Source organism: Asparagus officinalis, chromosome 9, assembly GCF_001876935.1.
Source record: "Asparagus officinalis chromosome 9, Aspof.V1, whole genome shotgun sequence".
NCBI lineage: Eukaryota > Viridiplantae > Streptophyta > Magnoliopsida > Asparagales > Asparagaceae > Asparagus > Asparagus officinalis.
The window spans coordinates 1,139,336-1,152,047 of NC_033802.1; the positions used below are offsets into that span (position 1 = coordinate 1,139,336).

General features: G+C 37.1%; 2 protein-coding genes across 3 annotated transcripts in view; one reads left to right on the top strand and one right to left on the bottom strand.

Annotated features, from left to right (window-relative positions):
• Positions 1,848 to 7,513, bottom strand: LOC109824551 (cysteine and histidine-rich domain-containing protein RAR1). Of its 2 annotated transcripts, XM_020391176.1 has the most exons (6): positions 7,343 to 7,512; positions 3,589 to 3,591; positions 3,423 to 3,505; positions 2,638 to 2,786; positions 2,302 to 2,522; positions 1,848 to 2,208 (listed from the first exon to the last, which is right to left on the bottom strand). In XM_020391176.1, the coding sequence occupies exons 1-6, from the start codon at positions 7,439 to 7,441 to the stop codon at positions 2,116 to 2,118; spliced, it is 648 nt and encodes a 215-aa protein (XP_020246765.1). In that variant the 5' UTR covers positions 7,442 to 7,512; the 3' UTR covers positions 1,848 to 2,115. The 2 variants fall into 2 exon arrangements, with proteins under 2 accessions (XP_020246765.1, XP_020246766.1); XM_020391177.1 differs by lacking the exon at positions 3,589 to 3,591 and having other exon boundaries at positions 7,343 to 7,513.
• LOC109824496 (mitochondrial fission protein ELM1-like) overlaps positions 8,964 to 12,712 on the top strand; it is a 5,404-nt gene continuing 1,655 nt past the window's right edge. Inside the window, exons 1-5 of the mRNA XM_020391105.1 lie at positions 8,964 to 9,271; positions 10,302 to 10,540; positions 11,411 to 11,507; positions 11,693 to 11,839; positions 11,998 to 12,124. Of these exons, the coding sequence (XP_020246694.1) occupies positions 9,092 to 9,271; positions 10,302 to 10,540; positions 11,411 to 11,507; positions 11,693 to 11,839; positions 11,998 to 12,124 (790 nt within the window). The 5' untranslated portion in view covers positions 8,964 to 9,091. The remainder of the gene's footprint in view (positions 9,272 to 10,301; positions 10,541 to 11,410; positions 11,508 to 11,692; positions 11,840 to 11,997; positions 12,125 to 12,712) is intronic.

Consider the following 12,712-nt stretch of genomic DNA (forward strand, 5'->3'; position numbering starts at 1 on the left):
CCCGAGCGGCATCGAGCTCCATCTCCCCCAACCTCCGCCTCGATCCACACTCCATCTCACTCGAGCTCGATCCCGACTCAGATCTAGGGTTAGGGTTAGGGTTAGGGTTTGATCCCCCAACCCCGCTTTCGTCCTCACTATTCTCCATCCAATTGAGGGGGGAAAAGAAAAAGGGATCTTTTTCTCGAGGGACAAGCGGAGGAGGCGGCTCAAATATCCTCCGGGCTCTGACAACGCATTGAATCTGGATTCACTGAATTGATCTTCAATCCAGATTCACTCCAACGAATTGAATCTGGATTCACTCCAATCGATTTGCTGCTCCACTGGATTTGTGAATCATTCTAACCTTCCAAGCAGAATAAGAAACTTATGGTAAAAAACAAGCTATAAAATTTTATAACATGAAAAATTTTCACCTTTTACAGCAAAAAGTTATGATTTTTATGGTAAAAAACAAACACCTCACATAATTGAATCTGGATTCACTGCAGTGAATCGAGATTCACTCATGCATTTATAGAACGTGTTTGATGATTTTAAGCAAAAAGTTACAATTTTTACATTAAAAACAAACTGGCGGTCAGCGGCGGAGAGGAGAGGGGAAGGGAGATGGCTGCTGGTCGCGACGGCGAAGGCTGGTCGTGGTGGTGGCGAATGGGGCTGACGGCGTTTCAGGAAGGAGGTCGGAGAGGAGGTGAGGCGGTGACTAGGGTCGGAGTTCGCCGGCGGGGGCTCGTCGGGGCTTGGGGTTGACGGTGAACTCAGGCGGCGCGGTCGTCGCTGCTGGTCGGAGCTCGAGCGGGGGTGGGGTTGACGACTCGAGTTGGCGGGTTCGCTGGGAATGGAGCGGAGGAGATGGAGATGGTCGGGTTGGAGGGACAGCGAGGGTGCAGGCGGAACTAGAGGTCGGGTTTGGGAGCTTGGCTTTGCCGGCGTGGAAGCTTGTGTTGATGGCGGACGAGAGAGAGAGAGAGAGAGAGAGAGAGAGAGAGAGAGAGAGAGAGAATTCTGTGGGCACTTGTCAGCTGTTTGTTTGCCGGGCTCTTTTTTTTCCGACTCACGCCCTGATCTCATTAAAAAATTTCCTGAAATGACCTAAAATATGAGATCAACAGCGGGACATGTGGGGGGACATGTGTGGTGTTTCCCTCCTATTGCATAATGAGATGATCATGTCATTATGCAATAGGAGGGGAACACTTCACATGTCCCCCTGTTAGTCTCATATTTTTGGTCTCTATAGCAAAGCCCTCTTTAAAGGGGTTACTCGCTAACAAACTCTCCTTAATGAGCCGAGCCCTTGCACGCTATTTTAAAAGCTAAAAACACCTGGCAGTTTAGTGCCCATCCTCACAAAGAGAACCACAAAGAGAACCATCTCAATCGCAGTGGATAATCATTGGGAAACATGCGAAATAATTTGTGACGGTGTATGTACGTACGTGCAGAAGAATTCATAATGGTGATTATATAATTATAGCATACGTTTAGAGAAAGAATATATTAAACGGACGCTAATCTCAATCCCGCAACCAGTGATAAATGTTTTAGTATACAACATTAGATAGATATAATGTTACATAGCTGGGCGTAGATTCACTGCAACCCAGCTTACAGATGAAACCTAGGTACGCTGGACAGAAGAACTGAGCAATTCATGATCCCCCGAAACTCCTCAAACAAAGGAAAGACGACAGATCAACGGGCAGATTCTCCCTCCACTTCAAATTTTTTGAACCGGAGAAAATTAAGGGCAATGATCACAAATTTATCATTCGCTCCCTGGGCTCAACGTCACCAGACATTTCATAGCCAAACATTATCATGACTTAATGCCACTGCAGTTCACCAGTAACCATCAAATAAACAATACTTAAAGCTGACTAAGGTCCAACACAGATTTGACAGTTAAAAAGTTTTAACATGCAACATTCGTACAAGTCTCAATTACAGCTCTTCAAACAACTCTAAAACAGGTAATCAATAGTCTCCATTAACTGTTGAAATAGTTCATCATACTGGTTAAGCTAATATCAGTAGGTTGATGGGCATTTATGTATGCAGAGAGTTTACACTCAAGCGCGGCACACCAAGCATTTCGTTATTCCCCTCTCATACAGCATCAGCATTATGCCAGCCTTTTGTGCACGGCGGTATGTCCATGAATTCATCAAATTCCTTCACATGGACATCACAGCACTTCCACTGCATAAAACCAACCATTTTGGAAATTATAAGCACTGCACATTTTAAGGAAACAAACTGACAAAAATCTTAGACAACCTCTATTGGTCTTACCCCTCTTATTCTGTCATGAAAAATTGCAGGACCCGGATGATATTCACACGCTGTCTCGTGGTTATCCTTCTCTTTGAAGGTCTTGCCACATCCTTTATTTCTGCAAATTTGGGGCTCATCCAAACCAACTATTTTCTTAACTGGTGGAGGTGTATTTTTAACCTGATCATTTTCCACAGAAGTTGGCAAAACAACCGGGTTCGAAGGCTTTGGTTGGGCATCTGAAAAAAATTTGTTCGTTTTTTTTTCAACTTAATTATGCAACAACGAAGTTTAAATTTTGAAATTTTGATGCCAGTGTCAAAAAAATAAAAAAATCATGTCAGAGAAGCGTACTGTGATCAGAGCAGAAAAAGCCTTGGCGACATCTTGAACAATTAACATCAGTTGGTTTATTCTGAACAGGAGATGGAGTAGGCTTTCGAGAGCTTGCTGATACTGCCTTTGTTACTGGCTTCTCAAGGGTATGTTTACCTGTCTTACATCTTCATTAATAGAATAGAGAGTTGAGAAACTGCTACTGAGGCAAAGTGCATATGAGGGTTTATATTTAATGCAATGAATAATGACAATAAAACTAATTGGATAATTGATTTACATATACCCCAAAAAAAACTGTTTCAATTGACCCATGGAGTTGTATGATAATCAAATATCTGTCTGATTCAAATACCTAAGCGAAGGGAAATGAGTTTCCACTAAGAATGTAATTATGGAACACATTGATGCTACTGATATATTAGAGTGCAAATAGAACAGCACAAGTTAATAGATAGTTGTAGCATTTTCACGTAAAACTACGAGAATCATTCGGTCAGGCTGCCGAGAAAACAATTGAGTCACATATAATGGAGGCTCACTCTGTGCTCAGATATTACTGATTTTGTTCGGTAAACAATAATTAGTGAAGAATGGACTCAACATCAACAGGCTAGCGTCCTTACATTCTACAGCACAAGGAAACTTCTTATATCTAAAGCAGATAGAAAGAAAAGCTCATAAACACTAAATACACCCATTTAGCCAATAATTAACTGTGTTAATTACATTGTAAGTCAACAAAACTTTCCTACCAAATCCTCAGAATCTGTGAACCGAGATTGAGAAATGTAGTAGCTTACCCTGGAATTGCCAAGAACAAGCTGAAATCATGGCTTTTTTGCTTGCAACAGCTCCATTCTTTCATACCATCATGAAATATAGGCTGGAAAGTTTGTCATAGTTACATAAGGAATATGCAAAACTTCCAAAAGTAAGACACCAAAAAGAAATGTAAGTTTGACTTACTCCCTGAAAAAGAAAAGGAAAGGAAATCATTAGAATGTATGGAAAATGTATATAACTAGATCATACTAGCCATCAACACAAAAAGGCTTTTGATAAATAAAAAGGGACAGCAACTGACTCTTGAGGTAAATACCAATATCAAACATTTAATTCTTATTATAAAGCATTAATTCTTTATGTGCTTTGATTATACTAGTAAGATTAGCTTACGCTCAGAACACCTAGGGGGAAAGCAGTCTACATGATTTCAACTGGAACATTGGGTTTTAAGGTTTTAAAAAAAGAGTTCCAGAAACATGCTCTGAGTGTACAAGTGTGTTTTTGGGAGAAACATGGCCTACAGTGGAGCTCAGAATCACTTTGATCCAAAAAATTTAAACTAGTAAGTCTTGATCTCAACTCCATATTCAAATCCATCACTTTCTCATACAATTTCTCAAAGCAGGGTCCTACTCATACATGAAAACCTCAACAATCTCCTGCTTCCTGCAAGCACATAATGGACTAACCAATTCTATGAGAACCATGAATACCACATCATACCCCCAATGCTTTCACGGCTACATGATACTCACCCAGACACGTGTTTTAAAATTCTTCCCCAATCATTCATGATCACATCGAAGATGGGGCCACCTTGGCACCAATCATAAGTGAGTTGAAACTAACAATAATTTTGCTAACCACTAACTCACCCATAAGACTGATTATCTTCGAGATATTAGTAATCAAAAAACAAGCTTGCAGTGGATCATGGCTGCAACCTCTGCTCAAAACTAATTCTGAGGAGGTTCAGAGCATGTGTGTGTGTAGGAAAAGTGTTTATAAGTGGCACCTTAGATTCAATCTAAGGTAGCGTCTCTTGATTCATGAGTTAATATTCCAATTGATGATCCGCTCCATTCATCGTGATCTAAATGTCTTAAAACATCTATAAAACAATAATCATGTGATAAATACTTCTAACACATCTTTCATCGTCTCTTTAGTTATATTATTGGAAAATCGTTAATTTTATAATCACTTGATGCATGGATAACTACAACCCAATATAGGTAAATTTTTGTTTGTATATAAGCAAAAATATATAAATCAAAATGAACAGAGTAGATCGAGCAATTTGATAGCACATAATGTAGTTTTGAAGGCGCTACCTTAGAGTGAATCTAAGGTGTCACCTTATGAACACTTTATATAATATATATATATATATATATATATATATATATTTATATATATATATATTATATATTATATAGCGTTTTACTGGGAATGATCGAACCATGGGAACGAATTCACAGGCTATCACCTTCAAGGCCAGATCTTCCAACCTTTCAGAAAACCAGTTCACTACGCGCCACCCCGTAAGTACTGCGTTGCCTACGTTTGCGCCCCAAAACGTTTGCTGACTTTGTACAAGTCATCCGGGGGCGCTACGACAACACAGCCTACGCTTGCTGCTTGCTGGTTTTTCCATCATCCAATCCATAATATATATATATATATTATATATATATATATATATATATATATATATATATATATATATATATATATATATATAAAGAGAGAGAATATAGATATGCTTGGTACCAAGCACAAATTTTATGTTTTGATAGTGAGGCGGCATAAATCCCCTCCACTTATTCAAATGGAGGACCACATTCATATGAGTTGAGGAGTACATGAGGATATGCAACCGTTTGAAGGAGTGGGGGAGATTATACCACCTCACTACCAAGCATACTCATTTTTATCATATATATATATATATATATATATATATATATATATATATATATATAAGAGAGAGAGAGAGAGAGAGGGGGGGTATGCTTTAGTACCAAGCACAAAAATTATGTTTGGTAATGAGGTGGCATATTATCCTCCACTCATTTAAATGGGGGGACCACATTCACATGGTTGAATGTGGTCCCCTATTTGAATGAGTGGATGAGAATGAGACATCTCACTACCAAACATACACATTCTCTCTCTCTCTCTCTCTCTCTCTCTCTCTCTCTCTATCTATATATATATATATATATATATATATATATATATATATATATATATATATATATAGAATGCCTTTAAGAGATAATAAGTTCCTTCCCCCTATAAACATTCGAATCCTATGTAATTTCACAATTGAGGCAAATCCGACCTGAACTAGGTAAAATTTGATACTTGAAATACATGGAGAAGCAATAAATAATCTCATACATTCTGCACAATAGCACGAATAATGGAGAAGCAATTCTATATTTTTATTTATTCCAAGGAGTATTCACTTCAACTACCAAGTCTTTCGAATTCCTATTTCATCAGCAATTCTGATTTCTCTACCGGGGCATCCTTCTTCTCTTGGAAAGAATCGTCATTAATTCCTCTTTTTCTCATCTTTTCATGGTTTCTTTCAATCATTGATTCCAAATCAAACCACCTTTTTCTTATTCCTTCCAATTCCAACTGAAACAATCCTTTCATATTGCTTTCAAGTATTCTTATTTCTACTTTCTCTGTTCTAAATAGAACTTATCTCTTCAGTGAAGCGTATTTGTTTCTCTCCATGAGGCACCACAGATTGCATTCAAAGCTCCAAAGGTTGAATCGGAATAGTAGTTGAGGTTTTTCCATTGCTATTTATTTTTACTCATGTTCTCTTTTTAACATTTTCATTGTTCCTTTCATAAACGTAGTCAATGTTTCTGTTTAATTATACGAAAATCTAAAGTCAACTTGCAGATGTAAACAAATGGGTTAAATTATTGATTTTTTTTTCTATTTGTGTTAGGAGCAACTGGGATTATCTTTTTATTTTTATTTTTTTGGGTTTGTTTTTATAATACTGGGAGAGTAATCATAGGTATAATAAAGGATAATTCAAAATTGACCTCGAATTTAAGTAGGTATGTTAGAGAAGCAGGTCTACAAATTTTAATTAAAGTTTATTTTTAAATTTATTGTTTGTTTTTATTGTTGATATGGCCATTAACCATATTCTTTGTTCAAATTGATGAAAAACAATTTCCTTAATTCCTTATTCATGCTAACAAAAGATTGCCCCTTATCCTTCACAAACAGTTTATAAAATTGTCTCTTATCGATAATTATCTATATATGCCTCTAATTAACCAAAACAGTTATCCTTAATTATCTATACATAAGCCTCTAAATTTGTATATCGTTCCATTTGATGGCAACTTAATGAACTAAGATAGTCCTCTGATGACAATTGGAGACCATCAATCACTACTCAAATGCAGCCAAGTCTACTACCTGCAGAGGATCCAATCACTACTCTTCGGTATTGTTCTTGATATCTATTCTGTTTGTATGCATCCAAAGTTTGAGAATATCTTTTACGAGTTGATTAAAGTACCCAAAGATCCATCTAAGCTCAATTTCATCCATCAAAGAGGACCTTTTTCCATAAACTGAACTAATATGCCAAAATTTTGAAAGCCTAAAGCCAAGAACACATATCAAAGCCTTTAAAAATTCCTTTTTCTATCACAATTAGCTTCAAATTTCAAGTAACTAAATTGTACAATATGACTCATAAACCTCCAAAAGGCCCAAACTTGTTAACTAAGAACAGGTATTTTGGAGAAATTAACGTGATGAAGATCAGTAAACCCAAATCCACTGCAAAATTTACATGAATGCAAACCTCTAGGAACAAATCGCCGAATATTGGGGGCATACAAGATCAAAAAGTGAGATTTTTGAAAGGTTTTAGGTTTCTTACAGAATCGTGGTATCTGCAGGATCCATCGAGGTTGTCGGCGTCAGTGAACATCGCGTCGCATCCAATCCTTTGGCATCGAACTGCCGCCCCTTTCTCCATCTCTCTCTCTCTCTCGATCTCTCTCGATCGACTCTTTTGAAAAAAAATTCGGCGACAGCTGCGATTCTATCGGCGAAGGCTCCAGAGACAAATATAGAAGGGGTAAACTTTTACAAAGGCCCCTTGATTTTGGGATCGTTTGCAGGAAACTCTCCTTGAGAAATAAAAGGCTAATTAGCATTTAAATACCTGTTGTTTCTGCCTTGCACTTGCATATGCAGCATATCTTTACTTGTTTTGGCACTTGTATACCCTCAAGTTTCTAAAAGTTTCAGTTTAATACCTTATATTACGTGAACGTGTGAATTTTGCTCCGAATTATCCTATTAATACTCATAAGCATTGATGTTTCTTAAACTTACAGCAGAATATATTATAATTATATTTTAAACATAGTTTAATTGTATTTAAAAAATAATTGCTCTGAAAAGACAATTGAGGATATATAAGTGCAAAGTAGGAAAACAAAAAAATATATTTAAGTGCTATTTACAAAATTAGAGCGCGTAAAAATTGAGGTGCTTCACAAAATTCTCATAAACTATGAGATTTTGTGCATACTTGATTTAATTATTCCAAACGAGTTGTCAAATTTCCTCCAATTTAAAATTGTTGTTTTTATCTTGATTTTGATATTTGAATTTGGGTCTCTAATTGAGTCTACTTTAATTTTGACAACCATGACAATTTTTTTTAAGAATATCGCTGTAGGTTTTATAGTAAAACATAAACGGATATTATCGTGTTTTGGCAACTGAAAAATAAATGAAAAATTAAATCAAAAGTTCAAAAATAGCTCTACTATCTTTTTTCCCCTTTTCGTTTGACGCTTAAAAGATAAATGCAAAATGATTGGTAACTGAAAAGTATCATATTGTGTTTTAAGCCCCTTTTATTTTTTTTCAAATTTGAGACAGTGGATGGAGAGGTGAGAGAGTTAGGTCTTTGAATTTTTTTAGTATCTTTTTTTTTTAGTTTGGACTGTTCACTTTCTATGATAACCTAACATAAAAGAAGGAAATAAATGCCACATTATTTGTCATCTTAAATTTATTCTTATTTTATTTTCTTTCTTTCTATCATTATCTAGTGCGTTTGGTCCACAACATTATACAAGTACTTGAGTGTTGTCAGTAATTGAATTTGTACACAAATCTCAAAATCCACGATCCGGTGATTGATATATTGTTTATGAATATTTAATATCATATTCCAGAGACTATTTAATACTTTCTGTAAGACAAGAATCTATAAGATACAAAGCGATAAGAGACCCTAATTTTCACTTTATATTTCCTCCCCCTCTTGCCAAAACATTTAGAAAGAAAGATTAAAAAAACTCCATTTCAATTAAAATTGCATTTCTTAAAGTTGGGTACATGCAAAACTCCGCAGAGGAACACGGGCATTTCTGCAAATTATTTATTCTACCGGCATCTCGCTAACCAAATAATAAAAAAATTCAAAATTGCAGCTTCCTTATAAAAGGTGGGCCCCCCCTCCCCTCGAGAAAGAGCCGCCACTCTCCGCCCCCGTTACTTTCTCCTCTCACAGAACGAAAAAAGAAAAAAAAAAGAAAAAGAAAAGTCACCGCCAAATTCTCAAAATCTATAAACCCTAACTCATGATCTCGAGCCCTAGATCTCAATCATGAGACCGATAAAGCTCCCGGAGCCCCCGAGCTGGTTGATGGCGACGCCGGAGATCTTCGAGGGCGGGGTGAACGCCATCAGAAGGGCAGTCGTCATCGGGAACGGTTTCGCCGGAGCTGAGAACCAGAGCATAGGTTTGGTTCGCGCCCTCGGCCTCGCCGACAGACACTCGATTTATGTGAGCTTTGTTCTCTGAATTTTCGAGGTCTACTGATTCTTTATTAATTCATTTGTTCTGTGAAGGGGTATTTGGTTAATGTCAGTATATAACTTTATGAGGCCTAATTAATTGAATATAGTTATTCATGTACAAGGGAGGCGACGATAAGATTATAGACAAAAGAAGACGGGAGATAGAGCAGAAAGGACTTGGTTAGAAGTAATCAAGAAGGTTAAGTTAACATAGGAGAAGACCCATATAGAACTGAATGGAAGATTAGGATGGATGTGTCCGACACGAAAAATTTGGATTAAAGGCTTTGTTGTTGTTGTTGCATAGACAGGATGAACATTTGTGATTGTTCGTGCTTGAAATGAAATATGCTTAGGTCGAATAGCTTTCGATGATGCTAAGATTTAAGATGATTGCATCCATCTTGGTTGTGGTGATTTGGTAGCATTGCTAAGGTTTGAACAATTTATCACTAATGAAACAATTTGGTAGCATTGCTAAGGTTTGAGCACTTTATCACCAATATGCGGTGACTTGGTTTGAGGAAAATCTAGTGGGTGTTGCACTTTATCACCAATATACGGTGATTTGGTTTGGGGGAAATCTAGTGGGTGTCAATCAACCGCTTGTTTCATTAATAAGAAATTTATGGGACATGAAAGGGATGATGGAGGTAGGTTGAAGAAAGCAATCATGCAGTGAGTTTTGATTCTTTTGTGTAGAACATATTGTTTAATGGAAGCCAAGAACTTTATGATGCCTAGTTTGATGAATTTTGATATAACCACGATAGAATTTACAATCACATGTGTCAGGTTTACACTTTAGTGAAAATGAGATGTGTAGAACTGGTGAAGAGGTTAAAGATGATGCTAAACTAAAATGTCAAATTGATCGTTTTTTCAGTACTGTGCTTCTTTTGTTTGTATTCTTGCCACCTGTTTACCTTTTTGCATGTTGTAGTCTTTGTTTTCCCAATTTGATGGAGGTATGTCTGTGCCACATGTCGCTTCCGAATGCTTGGTGTGATTTACAGCGGGTGATCAGACCGAGAGGCGGAGTCAATGATTGGCTTCGGTTTCTTCCTCTTTCTTGGCATAAATTTGTAGACAGTGTAATTAAACAAATCTTTGGGGAATCAAAATTGGGAGAAACGCTCCAAGGAAGGAGATTTGTGCCATATCCTACGCAGAACGGTGGAAATGCCGGCTTGTCATCTGTATTGGAAGCTGATGCTAGACAGATCGCATTCAGTGCTCGTGAGAATTTTGAGAAGTATGATTAATTACTCATTACTTTCTGTTTCTTTCATATCCTTATCTGTGCTTATCACTTCATCTTAATCTGAGCTTTTATTGGAAACATGAAGGCATGAAAACCATTTGACCCGACAACTTAACCCCCCTATGACTGGGTCAGTGTCATATTATGTTGTCTTACATTTGCAATTTTGACTTTGTTGTTCGTAGTTCATTTGCGATGAGTGGTTCACGTTTTTACTTGACAATAGATTGCTCCTGTTCATAAAAGAACAATTTTCACTTGGCTTACTAAAGCCAAGTTTCAACCATCAGATATTGTTCCTATAGGTGATGGTTGAGCAGAATGAATGTCATGGGAGCATGTCTAGTTACATATTAGTTGGCCCCTTAAACATCTCTCAATGTATTGGTCTAATAAGACTGAACTTTGTTTGGCCCGTTGGCACTCCGCAGATTAAATCAGTTTGCTTTCTAACTTACTAATTTTCTTCAAGCCATTGGAATTCATAATGATGAGTTAAGAAGCTCTTCTCTCACGTCCCAGTAATCCGTGCCAAATACGCATTTTCTTATGGGAAAACTTCTAATAGCAGAATATCTAATAAATATTAATATCTATAACGGTACTTTCTTCATTCTTCTCTGTATATGAGTATGCTTCTTCTACTCCAAGGGACTCCAAATTCTCTGCGGGTCAATTAACCTTTTTTTAATGAATCTTTTGTTTTTCAGTCTTAAAATTTTCAGGATGTCTTAACCGTGCATTGCGCATTTATGCTTAATGCCTACCTAGATAATTCTTTTTGCAAAAATTCACTTGCTTTTGTAGAACTACGCAGAAATTTGAACAAAGGGTGTTATTTGGAATTTTGTTTTCTTCCAGGGAAGGCCCTCTCCTAGTTGTTGCATCAGGGAGGGATACCATCTCAATAGCGAGTTCAATAAAAAGAATGGCACCGAATAATGTTTTTGTTGTTCAGGTAATTTGTATTTCAACTCTTTACCTTTTATATTCCTCTAGTTACCGATGTTAAACCATGTCAGATGTTGTTACTGGTTTTTTTTTGCTAATTGTATTTCCTTAGTTTATTTTGGGGTTTTCTTTCCTGAGGATAAATGTATTATAACTAAATTAAAAGTTCCTTACACTCTCACATATTTCAAGATACAACATCCGAGATCCCGGCTGGACAGGTTTGACTTAGTGGTGACCCCTGAACATGATTACTATGCTCTGACCGCAAGTGGACAACAAGAAATTCCTCGAATTTTGAGAAGGTGGATATCTCCAGAACCACGTAGTAAGAATGTTGTAAGCTCTCTTTATCTCTCTGTTACTCCTTTTTGCTTGAGAGAAGTGGTAGCTTTTAAGTTCTTTTCATGTCTGGATTTTTTATTTGTGTGCCTTTGTGCTCGAGAGAAATGGTAGTTCAGAAGTCATTGCCATGTATGATAACTTGGATTGTTCAGGTCTGCACAGTAGGAGCTCTGCACCAGGCTGACTTCACTGCACTTCGTGTGGCTGCTACAACGTGGCATGCTGAGCTAGCTCCTCTTCCGAAGCCCTTGCTTGTGGTTAATATAGGAGGGCCTACAAGTAATTCATCTCGCTTTCTTTTTGTATTAAGATTTATATCTTGTAGAAGTATTTGCTAAGAGCTTTATGAACGGATGTTTACAGCGGCGACAATCTGATAGTAGCATCACTCCACCTTTTCTTTTATTTTATTGTTTTTTGGTTAAGATAATTTGCATCAGATGATTATATATTAGTTGATCAAACTTTAGCTTCATTATTCTAGTTTACTGGAATTTGGAAGGTTTCTTCTGGGTATTTAAAATACTTCTAATAAAATTGGTACCTTGAGACATAGGGATCGATGATAGCTCCACTAAAACTCTGTCCAGCCCTTGTCTGCAACCCTCTACTTAGAGACATGCTTTTTATATGATTTCATCTAGATTGCAGCATTGTTGGAGAATAATGGAGAGTGAGCAATTGGCGACATACTGAAATAAACAACCCGCCCCCCCCCCACACCTGCTGAACGTAGTCATATATTATTCACAACTGTTAAGTAGTAACATGAACTCTGAAACTGATTTCTGCTACGACACATTTCCTTTCTCTGAGTAGAATTTATAAGAACACGTGTTGGTGCTTCTGATATCTCCTCTCAAAAAA

Bases quoted from the DNA above. Each gene is read 5' to 3' on its own strand.
- LOC109824551 (XM_020391176.1), bottom strand. From the start codon at position 7,441: ATGGAGAAAGGGGCGGCAGTTCGATGCCAAAGGATTGGATGCGACGCG. The intron at 2,787-3,422 runs GTAAGCTACTAC...CTATTAATGAAG, and splicing joins TTGTTCTTGGCAATTCCAGG to ATGTAAGACAGGTAAACATA. The intron at 2,209-2,301 runs GTAAGACCAATA...GGTTTTATGCAG, and splicing joins TTCATGACAGAATAAGAGGG to TGGAAGTGCTGTGATGTCCA.